The following is a 22,522-nucleotide window of genomic DNA, read 5'->3' on the forward strand; positions in this document are numbered from 1 at the left end:
TGGCCCTGTGGGAGCCGGCCTTCCTCCTTGGTCGGAGAGGGCCTGCTGGGGCGTTCACCCCTCTGTCCCCTGTCCCCCCATCCCCTCAGAGCCCCAGAGATGTGGTGACGGTACAGTGTGGCTGACTGGGCGCTCTGAAGGTGGACTCCCCACTCTGATGGTGGGAGAGGGGAGGCAGAGGGGAGACAGGAGAGGGGAGAGGGGGATGAGGGAAGGGGAGGGGGAGAGGGGGGAGAGAAGAGAAGTGGAGAGAGGGGAGAGGAGAAGAGAAGAGGGCAGAAACAGAAAAGAAAGACGCAGAAAAGTAAAAGCGCAGCAGGCAGTGGCCTGGGGCTTGGCGGAGGGTCCCGCGCTGACGCGGGTGGGCCGCGCGCAGAGCCCCGGCGGGCACGGAGCAGATGCCCCCTCGGCCCCCCCCCCCCCCCCCCCCCCCCCCCCCCCGCGCTCCCAGCTTCTCATTTCCTGCGAAGGGCTCAGGGATCCAGGGCTCCCGGCGTTGGAGGGAGCGCCAGGTCGGCCCGTGCCCGCCGCGCCCGGAGAGCAGCCGGCCTGGAGCCCCCGCTCGCCCCCGCCGCCCCCCTGCCCCCGCTCGCCCCCGCCGCCCCCCTGCCCCCGCTCGCCCCTCCACCCCGAGCAAGACTTCCCGCCCTCTGGAGACCCCGGGTGGGGCAGCTGCGCCCGCGGGACGCCAGGCACCCAGCGCCCAGCCCGGGGCAGCCGCACCTGAGCCCCCCGGGGGCCCAGCCTGGGCGCCGGAAGCGCGGGCGGAGAGGAGCGGCCCGGGGAGCAGCCTGAGCCCGCGGGGCGCGGGGGGCGGGGGGCGGGGGGGCGACTGGGGGGGCCGAGCCACCAGGCGACCACGTGCCGCCCTCCCGGCGGGGCGAGGACCGCGGAGGCGGACCCCTCCGCCCACCAGCCCACCTCCGCCCCTCGGCGGCGGGGCCAGGGCGCGGCACCGGCCGCGGGCACCGCCTCCCTAACTTTCCTCCAACTTCTCTGGAAGAGGAACCTGCGCCCCGCCCGGCCCGCGATCCGCACTTGAACTCGGCCGCGCGACCTTCCACCTGGCGCCGCCCGCGCGCCCACGAACCTCCGGCGGACGGCGCGGAGCGGAGCGGAGCGGGACCGGCTGGGGCGCGGCGTCGCCCGGGCGCCGGGGCTCTCCTTGGGGGACCTGGGAGCGGCGGGCCGGGAAGCACCCGGAGGATGACCGTGCGGCCCTCGGGGACCTCCGTGCCGTAATGCCGCCATGTGAGTGCCCCCCGCGTCTCAGGCCCCCACACCTGTCCCTGCGCGCTCCTCCGCCCGCGCCCTGCGCTGGGGCTCGGGAGGGACGGGGACGGAATGCGCCCGCCCGTCCCCAGCTCGCGCGGCGCCGAGGGCTTTGCGGGCGCTGCAGCTGCCGCCCGCCGGCTGGCGTTTCCTCCCCGAGCGGTGCGCCCCGCGGGTGGGCGGCGTGAGCCCGCGAGGAGGGCAGGGCTTCGCGGGTGGGGAGCGCGCTTCGGCTGGAGCCGAGCGGGCGCCGCCGTCCAGGGGCCTCGCCGCCGGGAAAGCGCTGCCCCGACCGGCACCTGGGGCCGGGAGGTACCGGTGGCCCGGAAAAGGTGGGCTTGACACGCTGCCGCCCTTGGCTGGAGCACTTACTCTTGGATCTTTGGGTCGTTAGAATGGTTTTTTTAAAAAGCGGGAGAAAAGAGGTTTCTCGGTTGCACTTTGTAGATTAAAAAGTAATTAAGGACTAGGCCAGTTATGTGATGGGATCTGTGGGGGGACTTGTATAGAATGAGAAGGGGGGGTAGAGGGCAAATAAAAGGGTAGAGAAACCTAATGACAGGTTTCGCGCCTGCGGAATTATCATCGCAGTGGCCAGGTGCCTCGGAGCGACCCCGCGGAAGGGCCGCCGAGCGCCGCTTGGCCTCCCAGAATGGAAAACAAGGAAGGTTGTTCTCAAACGGGCCAGGCTTATTTTTGTGGCCAACTCAGAAGTTATTTTTTCTTGTAATATGTAATTTTACCTCTGGTGTTTTATTTAACCTTAGGCAGACACCCTGATAGACTTTTTTTTTTCTCCCTTCCACTGACTAAGATACAAGAGTTTCTAGAAATTGATAGTCACCCTCCCTCTCCCAACTCCTGGACCCTTATTTATTTCCATTTAAATTTCCTCCTACGTGTGCTACCTGGGGGAAAACATGTACCCCTCAGGCCCTGTTTTTCCTTTCCTTGCACCGTCACCTCCCAGTGTCCCTAGTACACATTTGTAAAATAGGAAAAAGTAATTATCCGCAAGCCTAGTACTCTGTAGCTCTGTTCCAGTATAATTAGAAGGGAACCACTTATTTTTTATTAAAGCTGCACGTGAAGTAATTCCACACCTGTGAGTTTCAAAGTTTCTTTTATGTCAGTGGAATCGTCAAGGTAGAGCCTGAAATACTTTATTTTGGGATACAGCCAACAGTCCCATAAAAGAGTTGTTCTATAAAGGCGACACATTTTTAATGAATGTGAGTTTGTTTTAAACCTCAGTTTTTCTTGAAAATACAGTAGGGTTTTTAACATCAGGTATTTGTCTAGTTTACTTTCAGCTTTCCTAGGTGATGTACATCGGGGGGGGAGCATGTTATACATAAAAATAAAATATGAATACCAATTTTTAAAATAAAAGATGTGAAAATGACCAACAGATAATGGAAAATTGTCCTGATTATGAAATTAAGTTATATAGTCCATTTGAATCTCCACATGATTAAAAAATCTTATGTCATTATACAGTGAAAGCATGAATATTTAATCACAAAAAATACAGAGTTTAGTACACTGATTTGAGTTCTTTATTGAGCTATTTTGACTGAAAGTTTTTCCATTTCTTGCCAGATAATAACTGGGTTTTTTCCTTCTCATTTTGCTGTTTATAATTCATATGGAATGGTTTAAGATGATCTGATTCTTCTGAGGTATTAGTATGTTAGAACATATGGAAATAACACTAACCTTTCCAAGAAAAATATTTCTACTGTCTTCTTGACAAAGGTTAAAATGAGAAACATAAACTATATTACCTTTTAAGTTTTAATATATTCACGTATACAAGCTAAGTATATTTTCTGCCTATTACGAAAAAGGGTATATGTCATTACACTCACATTCTGAAATTATGGACTTTTATAAATATATTTTGGAGTTTTAGTAACTGCATGTTTTTCATACCCTAAGAAATTTAGTAGGTTTAACGAGACTAGCATTAGTTGGTCTGAAGCTGCATGAAGCTACTTTCCATTTATGGCTTATATAAATTACATGACATTGTGCTTTTCCAGTGTGAATGGTGAATGAGGCTATTGTCTCTTGGCTTATGGGAAATATTAGAAGCTTGTAGTTTTACTGCCTAACCAGACACGTCACTCTGATTTCTGGAAATAATGATTTGAAAGAGAATCAGTTTATATATTAAAAATAAACTTACAACTGCTTCCTTAAACCTGACCATTTTTTAACTGCCCATATCTTCCAGAGTTTACATTTCTGATGGGATGGTTAAAAGTTTCTAAAGACTATTTAGACTAAATAGAAAAAGACTTTGTTCAATGTGTGTGGCATGCTTGGGCAAAAACTGTATCTTTCCATTTTCCTTTCTAATTGGATGGCATTATTGCATTATCTACATTGGATGCATGCTGAGGTGACAGCATTTAAAGGACATTTCAATTGTAAGTAAAAATGCCAAAAAACTTAAGTGTGGCTACCTGAGTATCATCCTACTTTCCTTTATAAGCATCACCCAGGATGTAATTATTCAGTTTTCTTCAAGGAAATCAAAGTTGCTTCAAGATTACTGTATTTAAAACATTTGTAGCAAGTAGGACTGAGGTTTAACATATTTAGGGTAGAATTGGTAAAAAAAAAAAAATCACAAATCAGTAAGAAAACCATTTGTATTGTAATAGAACACTGTACACATAACTTGAACACGCCAATCCAAATAAAGGAAATCCAAATGAGACACTACTTCTATCAAACTGGCAATGATTTACTCAATAGCGATGAATGTGTCATAAGATAAACATTGAAACACTTCAGTGTAAATGCATATGTGTGTGTTTAAGTTTCTTTAGAAATAATTTTAAACCTACAGAAAAGTTGCAAGAATAGTACAGAGAACACCTGTATACTCTTATACAGAGTCACTTATTATAAATATTTACTTCATTTATTTTATCTTTTTGCTTCCTCTCTTCTTCCCTCCACCCTGTACACACACACACACACATACACACACATGTACGTAATTTTCCCCCAAAACATTTGAGAGTAAACTACATACATCAGGGATTTAGGGTTTACTTTCTTAATTGAAAATTTTATTGAGATATTTGTAAATTCACATGCAGTTGTAAGAAATAATACCAAGAGAGATCCTGGGTACCCTTTACCCAGTTTCTCCCAATGTAACATTTTGCAAAACTCTAGCATAATATCCCAACTACATGTACTCGTGTGTGTGTGTGTGTGTGTGTGTGTGTGTGTGTGTGTCTCAAGGGTGCCTTGTAATTCACCTATGGTGCAGGCCAGTTGTGCATGCTACAGCTCAAGTAAGGGTCAAGATTTGTGCCGTTGTGAAGAGTAAACCTTTCCGCCTTTTTGAAGAGAGATGATCCCAACTTAATAACAGATCTTGAATAACAGAGTAGCCCTTTCCCTTTTCATTCATTGCTTAGGCTCAGGAACATTATCTTTAACTAGAAGAAGAAACACAATTATAAGCAGACTTGAATAAACCAAATTACCATTGTTTTCACTCTGGAAGAATTCAGCTATGCTCTTAGCCACTCCTCACTCCCTTTTGTGAAAAGGTGTGGCATAGAAGTACAGTTGCGGCATGGAGAATGAAGTTAATTCTAATGATTTCTGGTATTAATAGAACTAGTAGCATATCAATTTCTCCACTAATTGCAAAATTTGTTCACTAATTTCTCTTTAAACTGTGATGTTTAGTCACAGTAGGAGCAAAAAGATGAAAGATGGTAGTTTTTTTTAGATTATTTCAGTGATGCATTTGGATTAAATCTTGTCCACCAAGGGTTATACCCCCATTTAAAACAATTCCTGTAAAAGTGTTAAGTTTTCAAGCTTCCTGAGACAGGACTCAAGCATATTGTATTTTGTAGTCTATACAGATTGAAAACTAGAATCAAGTTTGCAGTTGAGGTAGTGTGATTCTCAAAAAGACAGGTGAGTTGGGAGCCAGGTGACACGGGGGGAGGGGTCTTTTGGCTCTCTCACCACTGATTATATGCTCTTACGCAAGTGGCTTAGCGTCATAGTTCTTTTACCTGTGAGATGATAGGTTTTATTGTGTAATTTTTAGATTCTTTTCAGATTATTAAGTCTGTGACTCTCTTTTACTGAACAATATTCTTGCTCTCTTTAAAAGAACTTTGAGGCCATGACCCAGGTGACACAGATTGTACTGTTTTTTTGTAGTTCTTACTTAGAACCCTAGTAACCCTGTTCGAATTTTCCATTCTTGTGAGAAAGTTGTTTAAATCTCAGGGATGTGTCTTTGCTAAATGATCCCCTGAGAAGACATGCAGTGCTTTCCTTCCTCTGTTCTATTCTTAATTTATTTGTTTCTGATCTTCAGTAAACAGCAAAGTGGATGAAAGTTGGCGTGTCATATGGTTTATGTTTTGTTACAAGTACTCGCCCTGGCCCGAGCTTGCTTTCTGTGCAGAGTGATGGAGCCTTCGGAACTGGGATGCATCAAGCCCTTGGGTGTCTGACAGTCGCAGGCAGCTTTTGTAAAGCAGCTTCAGGTTTGGATATGGACTCCACAAATGTGAGAACCCTTTGCAGCTAAAGGAAGTTGTGTGAGTGCATGAAATAAACAGTATTGAGTGTTGCCAAGCTAATGAATGCAATTCATTGAATCCTGTTTAGAGAGCATTTGAACCGAAAAGGGGGCCATTAGTCATATATTGATAGAGGAGAATTCTCACATGCCGCAAAGATTAAGAAGCTGGGCATTCTCTTGGGCTGGTTCTGCCTTCTGTTAATATCTGTAGGCCTGGCAAGCCAAGTTAGATTGGTCTGCCCCTTTATTTCTCTGGGCTTCAGTTTCCTCCTCTGTGAAGTGAGGAGGTTAGACTTCATCTTTGGTCCTCCCAGATCTAAACTTTTTTGAATATATATTGTTCTTTTGCTTAGAAGCACACTCATTCATCTTCAGGATGAGTGGGAAACACCTCATTCATCCAGCATCAATGGGAAATGGACACATTCATCCAAATGAGTGAACTTTCCGTGTGACCGAAGTTTATCATTTACCTTTTTGAAGCTCTTACTAAGTACCATGCAGTGCTATCTCTAGTTCCCTTTGGTAGATAATATCCTCAAAATAAGCTGAGAGTTTTGCCTCCCAAACCACACTGTAAGTTGAGGCTCCAGGATGTAACTGTGTTATTCCAGAGTTGACATCCATTATTAGGATGATGACTTACTCTACCAGCTCGCTTCTCATAAGCAGTAACACTGCTATTGATTTCAAATATTTTGGATGTATGTATTTGAAAACATACCTTTTATACAAAAAAAAAAATATCTTCAGACTTTAATCTTTCTCTAGTTTAGAATTTCCATTAGGAGCTGCATGATGCTGGAAATTCTAGTATGGTGAATATAAAAACATGGCATGAATATGAGACACTACTTGAAATTTTTGTGTTCATGACCCAGTGAATAATTTATTTCTGTTGCAAGGTGGTCCCAGAAGTGGCCACGAAGTCAGTTCATTGGAATTGGTCTATGGCATTAGTCCTATTGTCCATTCTTGTTATAGTCTTTTCTTTTGATTTCACTGTTGACAGAATAGCCACACTTGTGTTAGGATGCATGAGATGATGGCAATAGTAATAACCAGTTTTTATTGAGTGCTTACTGAGTGACAGTCGCTATCCTTAAAAGATGTGGTTTGACTTAGTCATCCAACAACTCTATGGACTAGATTCCATTGCTGTTCCTAACTTACAGGTGAAAAAAGGAGGCACAGGATGGTCGAGTAAATTTCCCAAGGGTGACACAGTTTATAAGTAGCAAACCCAGGTTGGTCTGACTTTACAGTATGTTCTCTTTGCTACTTAGATGGTCTCGAAGAGTAAAATGCAGATTAAAAATGCAGGCTTGAGGCAAGTGCAAGAATCACTTGATGTCTTCCCACTTTTCTGGTATTCTGGTTAGTATTATGTATTTTACGCCAGATGAGCCACCTTCAGGTAAAGAAGGTATTACAGTTGACCCTTAAACAACATGGGTTTGAACTGCTCTGGTCCACTTACACGCCGATTATTTATTTATGTATGTATGTGTATATATATATATATATATATATATATATATATATACACACACACACACACAATTGGCCCCCATGGTTACTAAGAGAAAACTGTAGTTAAGGTTTTTTGGAGTCATAAGTTATACATGGATTTTCAACTCTACAGCGAGCAGCACCCCTAACTCCTAGGTTGTTCGAGGGTCAACTGTACTGTGACCCTAAAGTATCTTATTAGTTGCCCCTCTTTTTAGAAGTAAAATGACTCTTAATTACCACTTATAAGCAAAGTAACTAAGTCCCTTTGGGGATTTAAGATCTGGAGATTTCTCACTGCTGGTTGTCTATCCTCCTGCTTCGTGACTCTCTTGTCACCAGTCCTTTTATAAGGTCCCTTTTGGTGACTGACTTTTATACTTGCTGCCCCCTTCACTGGCTTGCCTCTTTTGGTGGGGCTGAGTCAATGAAAGGTATCAAACCACTGTTTTGAGCCAAGATAATATGACTGTTCCTGTCTAAATCATTATTAAGGATGATTTTGAGTTTAAAGACAAGACTATTAGTTATATAGAGAATTATTTGAGAGTTTTCAAAGCACCGCCTCTCTAATGTCATTTACTAGTTTCTATAATACTTGGTGTTTATTAGCCATATAAAAACATTGATAGCTAGACAAAGAAGTTCATCTTTTTGGTTGTTAATGCTTCAATGCTTCATTGTAGGGGCAATTTAATTTTAATCATTTCCATTTGTGAAGCAGCAGATATTACAAAATGAAAATATTTTCTTAAAGTTTGAATTTCTGGGAGATGATAAGGGGTGCTGATATAATCATCTTCTTGCCACCCAGATCTCCATGTGACTGGTGATGCTAAACTCTGAATCTGAAACTGCTTTATTTTTCTTAAGAAATGATTTTTTCCCTTGAACTTTATGACTATTCCCCCATCGCCATGCAAAGATCACCTTTCATATATTCTCTAATAAGGAAGGTGCTACCAGGTGGCAAGTAAAACAAATGGATTTTTTTTTCTTTTGCCTAATCAGCCTAAAGGAGGTGGTTAGTTCATCATCTTTATTTAGAAGCAAGACTGAGAAAGGTTTCTAATTGCTGGTTCCTGCTGGAAACCTGTACCTTTACTGTTAATTTCCTAATTCTTTATTGAACTCTGCGTGTCCTGACTGCCGCTTCCTTCCATTGCAGGATGTTTCATTTGGGTCGAATGTGGAGCTGTCACTGGAAGTGGAAGCCAACTTCCCTGTTGTTCTTATTTGCTTTATCCATTGTCTGTGTTCCTCACTCAGGTAAGGAAGACTTTTTCTCCTTTTGAAGCCCCCAGTTGAATAGTCATTCCATTGTCTTCCGTTTAAGTGTGCTATTTGTTTAAGTAACCTCAACTGTATTAGTTGTCGCTCTTTTCCGTTTCTGTCCTTACATGCTTTTTCTGCCCAGGGCCTCTCATGCCTCTGTGAATGCTATTACTTTGGTCATTGTTTTATTTTGCAATGAATATATTTAATCATCACTGCATTTCTTTTAGCTTTATTTATTTATCTAGCTGGTGATGAGTGATGAGATAGCTACATATCTGACATTAAAAATGTACTAGCTGTTCTTCTACTATTGAATAAATATACAGTACTTAATTTTTCTCTTCTCAAGTTTTTATATACTTATTTATAGAAAGTATAGACTTTGCTATTTTTGTTTATCCTGATTTCATCACTATGTATGAGACAGGGATTTGAAATTAAGTTTTTAGACCATGAAGCTTATTTAGTTGAGTTCAAATGATATTAAAAAGTTATTTTTAATTGCAGTATTCTTGGAATTAAAAGATCTAATTTTTCCAATTACTTTTTTTTTTTTAAATTTCAAACAAGATTCTTTTAGCTGTTGCTGAAAGCTAAATTTTCCATAAACAGCTAATTATATAAATAGGCCAATCAGAACCTGAGGAATGTGAATGATGTTTAAAAGTAAACTGCTTCTTCATTATCTGGTTTTGGTACTGAGCAAACCACATTTCTCTTAAGTTCATTTTATTTCACTCATTTCTTACTGCTTTATTCAGTTTATAATTTTCTTTGTAATAAAATCATTATTCATGAAGTTTTATGTATTTATTACATTTTATATATTCTATATTTATAATATAGCTGTATGTTATTACAAATAATACATTTAATGAATCACAGAGATAGATTATCTGCTAAAATTGCTTATTTATGGGTCAAGAAGTTCAACTTGTGTTGAATATATAAGTATTGTCTTTCCAGGCCATCATGTATTTTAAGAGTTTCAGCTACTTGCTCGGAAATTCCCTGGCATTTGTTTAGTAGCTTCAAAACAAAACTGATCTTTGAGTGAGTTTTTGTGTATTTGTTTCAATTTCATTATAAAGTTATTCTATCTGTTACGGTTATTGCCAGAAAGAGGAAACAAACTTCTAAAGGCATCTGAATATTACACATACATTGGACCTTTATGATGTACAGTGTTGAACAATTTCCTGACTCTCATAAGTGACATTCCAAAACCCAGTTACATGATGTGAGATAAATTATGAGATTAAATTTAGTTGTAGCCTGCTTAGTTTCATTTTTGTTAGGTCGTGGCATTTGTAAATTTTCAAATTGGGATTTTTAAATTTTAGATGTCAATATTTTAATTGATATGTGTACATTCATTATTTTAACCATTTGAATAAATGAAATAAGACACACATTTTAGACTAATTAAAAGGAGTCAACTATGCTGGAACCAGGAGAGAGGAAAGAAAAAGCACCAAGGTTGCAAACTTTAAGGAGGTGCTCATTCTCAAGGTCATAGGAATCAAAGCACTTACATGTTTTCAAGTTACTGTTTCACACAATAAGCCTTTCTTAGAAAATTTCTTTCATTACCCAACACTTTATGTGCACCAGGTAATAAGACTTTGTCGCAGATTGTTAATGTGTTTACTCATGAAGCCAAAAAGTTTTGTGTTTATATATCTGCTAACATGATTCACTTAAATTGCCACCACTTTGCTCATGAATGTCTGACCTCAAAAAATATCTTAGGGGGTCATTATTGCAATTTTAATATAAATTTTTTGCCTTATAAGTAACTCAGTATAGTTAAAATATTGCATATTAAAGCTTTAGATAGATCTAATTTTCAGTCCTATCTTTAAATCATAGTGTAACACCACTATATTTTCAAGAACATTTAGTACTTAACTGTGATCCTGTATCTCTACAGATGCACCCTTTGACTTTTTCATGTCTCCAGATGACCCTTATGTGACCTTATTGTGACTTTAAATGGCATCTTGATGTTAGTGTCTGGTAAATCCATATTATTAGCCCTGGCTCCTTCCTGGACCCTGGAGTCACCTCCTGGGTTGCTTAATCTCATCTACACTTGAATATATAATAGGCTTCAAAATTCGCACGTGCCAAGAAGATTCTTGCTTCCTACCTCTTCTCTGCTTCACTCTCAATCATTACCTCCCACCCTGCTGTCCTGCTATTGTTTCCTGCCCTTACTATTTTCTAGACCCATTGGCCTTTCTATTACTTGACCATGCCTTCTACATACACCTGGCTCTTTTTTGATAACTCAAGTCTTAATCATTATCACCTCAGGTAAGCCTTCCCACCCCTCAACTCATCAGTGCCCCGTTATCACTGTCACAGTATCCTTTAGTGACAGTCTGCAGATTTTGGTTGCTTTCTTGATTGCTAATGTTTTGTTAATTTGACTTTGATAGTAGGTTGGAAGGTTGGCAAAACCTTTTTTGATTGTTAAGATTGACAGTTCAGATGATTAAAAATTAGAATACTGTTGTTATTTCGGATAATATCAATAGTTGAATTCGTATAACAGAATTGTGACTTTAACTCTCCTGGTGGGTAAGTGAAAATTTGTACTTTCACAGGGCATTTTCAGATCAATAGTATGCAAGGTTTGTGTCCTTCAGGGTCGTAAAAAGAAATGTGGAAAAAGAATGTGTTGTCTCTTGACAAGTGATGACTATAACTTTTCATAGGAGCTACAATAAAATAACAGCTGAATATTTCAGCTGGTACCATGGAAGTGGAACTTACAAAACCTGATTGTTTTTCCCCACTAGCCTGACAATATTTAGAAAGGTTGATAACATCTAGTATTATCAGAGTTGCTGGGGAAAGGGTACACGCCAGCACTGTTGGTTCTGTCTTTTTTAAAAACCAAGAACGTGTATTCTCTTTGACATCACTCCCACATGTAGGCATCTATCCTATAGGAGGAAAAAACGTAGTAAATATGTAGAAAAATATGTGCTGGTATTTTAACTGTAACATTGTAATAGTAAACAGTTGATAAATACTCTAATCGTTCGTCAACAAGGATATGGTTATATAATTTTTTTACATTAATAAGGTGACATACTGTGCAGCCATTCAAAACAATGTCGTCAAGTTGTGTACATTGGCTTGGAAAGATGTTTATGATAGTGTTAAATTAAAAAACAAGTTGCAGAACAATAGGAGACTTTCCAGATTTATAATAGGTTGTATTACAAAAGGGAGATATGTTATGCATATATGTTCATGAATAAGATTGTATGAACATATTAATAAAACATGGAATGATACACAACAAGCTTTAAAATAGGTTATCTCAGGGGCATAACTTGGGTTAACTCAGGGTTGGAGTGAGAAAGAGGAAGGCGATGGAACTTTATGTAACTCTGATTTATTTGCCGTGTTACAATAAGCATTGTATTACTTTAGGACTTTGGAAAACTAAAAATACCTTATAAAATTATTTGTGTTTTTTTTTTAAAAAAAGAAGCTACACTTAAAAAATGTCCAGAGAGACTGCTGTAGTGCATGAATGTGACACTTTTCGGTTAGTCACGGAACCTTTACTCTGGCTATTTCTTCACTTGATAAGAATGTCTGAAAGGTGTTTCAAGAAATAACGCTTTTTATGTAGCATGACTCTCCATGACGCTGAAGAAGAATGATGGTATCTCGGGCAGACAGAGGTTGTGGCTTCCAGGAGAGTGGGAAACACACCGCCGAGAGCCAGTGAATTCCTAGGCAACCAGGAGCCTGTTTCCACACAGATAACCTTAGTCATGGGCATGAGGGAGGAGCCTCCCTTCTCTCCAGAAAAGTGATGATATCAGCAGATTATTTCGAAGCTAAGTGTTGTTCTGATATCTGTGACATAAAACTAAAAGGGGAAATGTTTCTGAAAGCACAATCTGGCTTGAACTTTGAGCTTTCTAGCCCAGACCACGGCCCAGTTCTGGAAGGTGAGCGTTTGGGCAAAAGACATCTTCTATTTCTTTTTGTTCGTGTCTTCATGCGTCTGGTGTAGAAAGAGCAGTTATTCTGTGGTACCAATTACATTGCACTCTGTATGTAAGTGTTAGACGCGTCATTTTAGACATACGTTTATATTTGATTGAAAGGCTTTCAAATGCAGAGAAAATTTATCCTTTTATAAATCTGCCAGTGTTTTTTAGCCATTTTAGTTTTAATATGTGTTTAAAATTACTAAATAGATGTGTCTGAAAAGTCAAAAGAAGATATACAAACTATTCTTATCAAGTGAAAAAAGAGCCACAATAACGATTGACTAACAGAAAATTGTAATATATAACAATAACCTTTTTCCAGTCAGGGTTAAAGTGCTCCAAATTATACTGTCTGAGCCTTTCAGCTGAAGGCTGTTGTCCCATTCTGCGCTTCAGATTAGATGAGCAACTGTGATCAAGTAAACAAATCCTAGAAAGTTGGATATGAAAGTGCCTTTGGGGCATCTTCCCCCCTCGTTTTCTTCATATGCCTTTGAGATGACCTGAGTTCGATGTAGGTAAATATGAAATCCTACACTGGAATCATCAGCTCCATCCCATAAAAGTAGATGAGGGATGGCATCACCACAGTGACAATTTCAAGTGACCAAGCAGTATGTTGATGGGGTTCCAGGTGAAGCTGATACCCTCAGAGGGGGGGAGGAAGAGAGGGTGTCAGCAAAGAGTCCTGCTCTTCACTGGTCAGGTCACACTCGCCTCCAGCATGGTTGCCAGGCTGCAGAGAGTTCATAGCAGCAGATCCTGGCAGGCGGATCCTCACGGTGGACGGGCCTCAAGCAATCTGAGGAATGTTTCAGGGCATCTCTGCCTAACTGTCATGTGAAGCCTCTGGGAGTGGGTGGGCTGCAGCTGTGGACTCATGTCCTTTGTGTCAGCCACACCTTGTCGCTTTTGCATAAAAAATTGTTTTTTTCAGAGTAAAAATCCTGCTGAATAAAAAAAAAAAAAATTAGAGAAATGGCATATTTACTTCGGAATAGCAAAGTCAGTAGAAATAAGATAGTGATCTTTAGATATTTGGAGGTAATGGACTTAATCTAAGTACCTAAAGGAGCAGAGAAAGGATGATTGAGTCAATGCTTCAAGTATCAAATGATTCTCTTAGTAATTGGTTGCCAAAAAATAAAACCAGCTGCCTTTCAAATTCCTCTTCATTCCTGGAATCAGGGCATGAAAAAAGAATCTTACTAATGAAGAGGAATTTGTACTAAAAACCTTGAAGGCTTCCTCAGCTTACTGTTAAATTACAGAGAGTGTGTGTGTGTGTTATAGTCTGTTTTTTGTATACACAGAATGCCATATTGTGTATATTTTACCTCAAAGGTTTGTTCTTGTGCATTTCCTTTCCATTTTAGCAGGTAATTTTTCTACTGAATTAGAGATTGGGCAAGTCACTTTCATGTACAAGATAAACCTGGGGAATTCTAAACTTTGGAAGGTGAAAAATATTCTGCCACTTCCAAATCAATGTTTAAGGAATTTTTCTCTTATTTTCCACAAGTAGAACTGTGCTCTTTGGGAACCATCCTTCCCGAGACTGCGGTATCATCATAGTCAGCAAGTAAAGAAGGTAGAAAAAAGAACCAAAACACAAAAGGAAAAAAGAACTTATTTTAGTTTTGATGACTAAATGTATTTTATAGGATGGGGCAGCTGGGGAGGAAAGCGTGGAGGTTAGATGAGAAGATGTTAATCCCACACTGAGCATGAAGTCCCAATATTAAAAATATCCTTTCTCCTGTACTGAACTAAGATGATTATACACCTGAAAAGCAATAAGCTCATTTGTCAACATAAGGTGGTGGCTGTCACCGGTTCAGATGAACCTTTTTAACCATTTTCTCAAAACAAAACAAAATTTTAGAAAAGGAATGAAATAGTCCAGCTGGGACTATGTGCCACCATATTTCTATGGTTGAAACTAATTATCTCGATTAAACAGAACATTAAAAATATTTATAGCCACCCAGCTGGGTGTGGCCCAGTGGTTTAGTCTCAACCAACCCATGAATCAAGAGGTCACAGGTTGGATTCCAGGTCAGGCCACATGCCCGGGTTGCAGGCTCGACCCCCAGGAGGGGGCGTGCAGGAGGCAGGGGATCCATGTTCCACTCTCATAATGTTTTGCTCTTCTTTTCCCTTCCTCCCTCTCTAAACATCAATAAAATACCTTTAAAAAATATCTAAAGGTATGCCTAAACTAGCTTCACTAGCTTCATGCTAAACTTGTGGTTTAGAAATGGTAAAGTTTTTAAAAAATTACAAAATTTTCTTCAGTCAATCAACTGTTATGAGTCAGAAAAGAGGCCTCCCGCTAATATATTCTGCTCCAAGCTTGGTGTTGTGAGTTTAGATAAAGAAAGAAAGTGTTCTCACTAGAGCCCAGGTAATGGATTGTGTCAACACACTTAAAATTCAGATTTTTTTTTTCTCTTTATTTAAAAAATTACACTAATCACTGTTATTGATCTGGGTAAAGCTACAAGAATGAGCTAATGCTCATAATTTTTGCAAATCCCTAAACAGAAGGGTCTTTTTAGAAGATTCTTTACCTGGTGAAAGCTTTAAAGAATATTGTTAAAGTAAAATGCAGATCTGAAAAAAAGAAAATACTCTGAATGAGAATATTACTCACTGCTTTTAAACACATCTACCATTCCTCCCTTTATTTATTTTTCCTTAACTATATGCACGGAAATATGGCATAAGAACAATTAATACTGGCCCTTAATGAGTATATGTAACAGTTTTGCTGGATTATGGGTTTTATTGAACAGAATTTTAAGACCAAGGATGGGAGTTTTCCATTTAGAGTGATTTCCGTGGCTTCAGTAATGGTACTATAGGGGCAAAGGGCTGGACTTTTAGAGATATTTTGCCTCCATGTTGGGTTTTTTAAGGGAATAAGCTCCAAGTGTACCTACCCACTAAGGTTGGTGGAATGTGGCCGCCACCTCTTCCAGAACTCTCTTATGCAGACTGTGCGCACCAGTTGTGTCCTGACTGGCTCATCAGAGGTCAATATTAGCTTTTTACTTAGGCTGCTAATCACATCCCTCTTTAGAATGATAACCTGGAAATCTGTTATTTGTGGGAAGTTCATGACCACAAGTACTGTTTCAATAAACAATAAGGTCTGTGGTTCTTCTCTCAGAGCCTTTGCTTTTAACATAGGACTTTCTCCTTCCAGTTCAGTAAGCCCTGAACTTTCCTAGGTGTTTGGTTAAGGACTCTCATCATTTCTCACCATCCGACTTGTTTACGTGTGACACACACACACACACACACACACACACACACACATTACAGAGGTCTGCCTCTTCTAGTAAGTATTTCTGAATAAAGTTCTCTCTAAATTTGCATCCATTTCTTTTTTAAATTGAGATATAATTGACACATAACACTATACTGTGCAACCATTTGTTGTCCTTGAGGAGGAGTCTATTTTCAAACGCGGTGGTAGCTATGATTGTGCTGGCACAAGAGATGCTCAGGAAATGTTTGGTGAATGAATGTAATGGCTTTCCCGACTTTCCTTCTGTGACTTTGGATTTTCCTTATCAGGACAAGTCCAGCAGATCTGAGGGTTAGATATTCTTAATCAAAGCCTTTTCCTTCCCCTATATTATTAAAGTAAGTTAAACATTTGTGAGAGCATCATAGTACCTAGAGTTACATAGAGAACATAGAGTTAGTATTGCTACTCTTAGACACATTTAAAAAGCTAATAATATCATAATAATATTTGAGCTTTATGAGTGTATCAGACTTTTTTTTTTACATATAGCAGCCTCTTCTCAAAGTCCTGGCTCTGCAGAGCTAAGTCATGGCCCGTAGTGTCCAGGAGACCGGCATGAGCCAAGGAGGAAGCACTGTGAGACGTGGCCTGATAGAAGTGCAGAGGTGGTGTCGAGGGGTGACAAGAGCTCTCACGAAAGTTTTCATGGAGGAGGTAATGTTTAAGCTGCGTCTCCTAGCAAGGGTGATGAAAAATCACTGACAAAATGGCATGGCTTCAGCATTGACCATTTGGAGAGATTTTCCTGCAGTCAGACTGGATGTAAAAACTAATGCAGCTGTCGGGGTGGTTTGTACCCTTAGAGTATCTACCCCGACGGCAACAGCAGAGGGTGGAAACTGGAAAGGCCACGGGAACGGTGGTCTAGCGGGAAAGGGGGCAGGGGCAGATGCACAGAGGCACTGGAAAGGATTCTGTGGAAAGATAGATGTAGCAGCGTGACGTCGTCTCCTCCAGCGTCATTTTGTCGTAATTTTGATGAGAGGCCGTGGGAGCTGAACTCGTTTGTCTCAGTTGGCCTGTGCGGAGGTTGGTTTTGTTATGCGCCCTTTCGCTGGAGGCCGCAGAGCCGATGGTGATGTTAAGCGAGGACTTCCTGTACCTCCTGTCATGGGAACAACGTCTCCGCAGGGGAGAGTGAGGGATGCAGTCGGACGGCTGGTTACAGGCCACCCGTGGGACATGCCGCTCGAGGGACTGCGCTGACGGGCCGAAGGAGGGATCGCAGCCCAGCGGGCGAGACGGCCGTTCCCCGCCAGCCAGGATCCAGCGAGATGCGGGCATTCAGAGATGCGGGCATTCAGAGATGCGTGCAGTCGGAGATGCGGGCATTCAGAGATGCGGGCATTCAGAGATGCATGCAATCAGAAATGCGGCCATTCAGAGATGCGTGCAGTTGGAGATGCGTGCAGTCGGAGATGCGTGCAGTCGGAGATGCGGGCATTCAGAGATGCGTGCAGTCGGAGATAAGGGCATTCAGAGATGCGTGCATTCAGAGATGCGGGCATTCAGAGATGCGGGCATTCAGAGATGCGTGCAGTCGGAGATGCGGGCATTCAGAGATGCGGGCATTCAGAGATGCGTGCCTTTGGAGATGCAGGCCAAAGGGACAGACGTTCAGAGCGTTCCTAGGCCATCATTAGTAACTCAGTGGCAGAACTGTGTTTTGTTGATTAAATCTGCACTTTGTGCTTTTTCTCATACATTTTGCCTCAGAAACGGCAGCCTTACTTGCCTCATTGGTGAACAGCATTGGCATATCTATTGAAAAACTGAAATAGAAATAGAACTTCGCACACCCGTGAGGCCTCCCCTTTCTTGCTTAGACTCACATTTAGTTGTGACCAAAGGTTGCTGAGTCTAAGCTGGAAATGTCTTCTTGATCTTTGTAACTACTACCTCCGAGTCTCATCTCTGCCGGGTGTATTGTACACACTCCAGTCATCTCCCTGCATCCAGTGTTTCTGTTAAACCACAGTTGGAATTGTGCTTGTGCATCTGGCCTGACTGAGCTCCCTTGGACGTTCTCATAGCCCACAGGCAGGCCTGAGTTTATGCAGTTTCATTGCTCCCTGCCTTTGTGATACCCTGTCAAGTACCTGTTAACTAGTAGGATATCAATTAAATATTGAATGAGCACAGAAATGAAAGACTATTTTTACTAAGCAAAATTAGGATTTAGACATAGGTGTTCAGTTATTTAAGAAGAGAAATTTATATTTAGCATAGGTACTCTGTTGTGTTTTTAAAACTAATGGGTCAACTCTTCTATTTTTATGAAAGACCAGCTATTTGAGAGGACATTTTGTAAAATTTTACAATAATCATTTGTGCCAGAAGAAGAACATGGTTATTCTAAATGAGTAAAACAACTAGAATAGTATATTTATTTTTACTTATTTCAAGGGCTGAGCATCTCATGAAACACTTTTTTTTAAGTGCCAAATTAATCTCATCACTATTAAAATATAGTTAAAAAATAACTACTTTTGTTGAAAATATAAAAAAGTGATTCTAAATAGTTTTCAGCTCCTTCCCCCTTTCCCCGTGGGAGATCTTCCCCACAATAATCCCATTATCGCCTGTATCTTAAACTTCTTAGCTTGGTTTATACCTTCCCCAGTTAAGCCTACAAACATTCAAAACAAACACATTTCTTTTCGAAAGTAACAAAAAATTTTCACCTCCCATCAATGCTTTTCCTCTTCTAGGCAAATTTTCCTTTGTCTTTCCCTTCATTTCTCTATGCCTTGAAGAGTAGTCTACATTTGGACTTATTACTTCACCATCCTTAAAAAATAGATTATTCTATTTTGGGGATGCATTGGCAAGTATCAACTTTGTGTCTGTGTGTGTAAACAATTATGTTATGGTTTTCTGAGATCTCCTAAGTAGTGCGAACTTCTCCAAAGGTTTTTATTTTTAAAAATTTTAATAGATGGAACATGTTTGCTGCAATAATATTATTAAGGAGACAGGAAAACACTTTCTTCATAGACAGTTTGTTTTAGGCTAAAACTGGGTCACAAAATAAGATGACTAATGATTTAGAATTTAGTCAATTTCCTATTTTTATTCAACTTTAAGAATATACCTTTTTGCATCAAAGGTTTTCATATTATTCAAAGTGATTTTTTAGCTGCCTCTGCCTTCCTAGCAGCTTATATCACTTCTTTGTTTCTCATTTAAATAAGATTTGCATCCTGATTTGCCCAGTGGGATCTGTTTCCCATTCCTATTTCTTTCCTTTGGAATACTTTTCAATATTCCTATCATATCTTAAAAATTTCTATATCACAGTTATTAGGATATTTATTTCAAATGGTTGGTTGAAGCAAAACTGAGATTTATCTTCACTGTCTGTTCACTACGTGTGCCTCGCTTTACTGTACAAACAACCTTTATCTTTGTTAGAATTACATTTGGAAGCAACCTTGAACTGGGGATTTTTGGCAAATTTACATGTAAAACTCCCATTTGTGGAAGCAGAGATATATAAGACAAAAAATTAGTGCTGTAAGTCACAGCTTATCATTGTTTTGGTCAGAACATACAGTTTAACAGGCTTTGTAAACTAGATGTCTTCTAGCTCTTAGGACAATATGTAAACTAAACCAATTTTGTTACTCATATGGAAGCAAAAAGTTAGATTTGAAATCTGATAATAAAATTGATCACGTGTAATTATGTTTCCCATATTATTAATGAAGAACTTTTTATTTTTTTAAAAGTAAGGCCATAGTCACTTCTAAGTATTTTAAATTTTAGTAACCCTAGTGAGAAATGAAATCAGAAAATATGCTATCGGCTATTTCAGGTTAAAAATACAAGTGAATCCTGTATTGTCTGAGAGGAAAATGTGCTTTTGAAAAATATTTAAAATAATTAAAATCTCCGTTGGATTTTATTGAAACTTGAACTGCACATACCAGGCATCAAAGAATTTTTCGATGCATCTGAGCGAGTGATGACAACGTTGGTTCGATATCAGTCCGCTGCTAACTTGACTGAGTAACATGATCCATCAGGAGCGTGAGTTACATGCTTGACTCTGAAATACAATTTCGCAAAGATGTTCTTTCACAGTCAGAAATACCTCTCCGTGTGTGCCGGGCCTTCCTCCTTGTGGGCTCCGCGGAGGGGACGGTTCACACACCTGGTGAAAACTGCCTGATCTTTTAGATTCTGTTTCTGGCAAAGTCAGGCAGAGGGTGGTCAGATGCGGTTACGCTGGGAGGTGATTTCTGGCTTTCTGACTGCATCGCCCCAATGTCACTTGATCACAAATTAACTTAGCTCTTACTTACTCAGTAGGTGAATGTGGCACAGCTCTATTTGAAATTCTTCAATAAGTTGAAAAGCATTCTTTGAACTTGGTTTGTTATTTTGTATTGTGGTTCTGTAAATGTAATATATATTAGGGTAGTCGGTTTTCAAAAAGCTAATACATTTTATAATATCTGCCAAACTCTTTGACCAGGAGGAGCCTGTGGGTAACAAAGGATTTCCATTACAGAAATGGTGACAATATTTAAATATTAAAGACAACCTAAATATCCAACAGTAGGGGGTTTGATAAATGATGGTGTGTTTACATAGTACACACACATAGAAGTGGTACAAATATTCCTAACTTTATTTTTTTCAAATATTTAGTGAAATGGAATAAAGATTAAAATGTAATTGAAAATAACAGGACATCACTCTGTGAGTAGTATGATTTTTTAAACATCAGTCAGAGTTTTAAAAACAACAACAAAATAAAAAGAAATACAGTGAGATAGCAGTCTCTGTGTTCTTAAGATTCGGGTAGCCCCCTGTTTAGCATATCTTTTTTTCCAACTGTAAGTATGCATTGACTTCATAGTAATAAAAAATCAGTGCATTATTGTTTTTACAGTTTTATATAAGGATATGATTATAATACTCCTTGATTTTATATATATATGTGTGTATATATAATGTAAACGTACAATGCTCATTGGTTATAAATATTTATAAAGTTCCCTAATCTTAATTCTAGTGGTTAAGGTTTCTGCCTAAGAAAACTGGTTTCAGTAGTGGTAATTTCATCCTGAAAACTGGAAATTACCACTTTATCTCTGCTAGGTTTCCTAGAATTAAAAAGGGTGAAAAATACTAGTTTTGGTGAAGGTGGTGAACAACTGAAACTTTTTTATACACTGCTTGAGCAAGTGAAAAGTTATACAACCACCTTGGAAAACAGTCCAGTGGTTTCTTAAAAATAGATGTTTCTTAAAAGTACATGACTTAATAATTATATTATCAGGTATTTATTCAAAGGAAATGAAAACAATTGTCCACAAAAAGACTTCTATAAGAATTCCATAATATTATTATTTATAATAGCCCCAAACTGGAAAAAATCCTTATGTCCATCAACATATAAATGGATAAAAAGATTTTGGTATATTGATGAAATAGAACACGACTCTGCAAAAAAAAAAAAAAAAGGAACAAACTTCTGATATATGCAGCAACATGAATGGTGATCTCTAAAACATGTTGAATAAGGAAAAGAGAGTACATAGTCTATGATTTTATTTATATGGAATTCTAGAATAGGCAAAACCAAGCTACGGTGATAGGGATCAGCATAGTTGTTGCCTCCAGGGAGCAGCTGAATGGAAGGAGACACAGTAAGATATACTGGGTTGATGGAAATGTTCCAAAATATGGTTAGGATATAGTTACATAGGAGTATACATCTATCAAAATGCATTGAACAGCACACTTAAAATATGTGCACTCTATTCTATGCCAATTACACCTCCCCAAAACCCTCAGCTGATTGGAAAAATACCATTAATAGTTTTAGGACACAGTAAATCGAATTATAGTGCCCCCAGAACTACCAGGATTTTACTGGCTATATCAAGAGTTAAATAATAGCTTCTAAAACACTTCTTGCTGGGTTTTGTTTTACGTTTTGGCCAGCAGGAGAGGAATATTCTGTTTTATTGTATTTGGTGTAGTTATGCTTATTGAAATATTTTCAGTACTTAAGAGATTTCTGCAGATGATATATTCTGCCCTTCTTTAGCCCCTACACACATTCAAAAGTTCAAGTTATTAAACCTTTGCCTGGCAGCTTTGTTTCCTTGAGAGCTCATTTCCTCCATTTAATAAAAATACATGCAATGATCATTGTATCATTTTTTCCTATTAGTCATATTTTTCATACATATATTGGATTTTGCTTTTTAATTAAGATCTTACTGGAGACTTATTGATATTTTTGGCTTGTTACCATTTATTGAAATGAAAGATAAAAGAGGGTGGCGTAGGAAAACTTGCTCCATTTGTTTTCGTCGTAAGCGTTCTTTTCTGTTCGTTTTGTTTGAACTTCACAGAGCTGTTCATCATTTACTGTAAAGCAGCTTGTACTCTTTTCACAAACATGTATTTGTGAAAAACTCCACAAATCTTTTTGTAAAATTTGATGCTCCGCAAATACAAAGCACGGACCAAAAAGTAAATTTCAATCAAACACTTGAAAATTCCAACCTAGGGTAG

The 22,522-nt window shown here is 39.9% G+C and overlaps 1 protein-coding gene across 5 annotated transcripts in view; it reads left to right on the forward strand.

The window, feature by feature from the left end:
- The first annotated feature begins 1,101 nt into the window (after nucleotides 1-1,101).
- ADGRG6 (adhesion G protein-coupled receptor G6) overlaps nucleotides 1,102-22,522 on the forward strand; it is a 130,219-nt gene continuing 108,798 nt past the window's right edge. For 4 of the 5 annotated variants that reach the window (XM_081140323.1, XM_081140319.1, XM_081140321.1 and 1 more), the window contains exons 1-2: nucleotides 1,171-1,251; nucleotides 8,532-8,632. In XM_081140323.1, the coding sequence (XP_080996449.1) occupies nucleotides 1,250-1,251; nucleotides 8,532-8,632 (103 nt within the window). In that variant the 5' untranslated portion in view covers nucleotides 1,171-1,249. Of the gene's footprint in view, nucleotides 1,252-8,531; nucleotides 8,633-22,522 lie in introns of all 5 variants that reach the window. The other variant, XM_081140322.1, reaches the window with a different exon arrangement.

This window comes from Miniopterus schreibersii (assembly GCF_964146895.1).
Source record: "Miniopterus schreibersii genome assembly, chromosome: 6".
NCBI classification, from domain to species: domain Eukaryota; kingdom Metazoa; phylum Chordata; class Mammalia; order Chiroptera; family Miniopteridae; genus Miniopterus; species Miniopterus schreibersii.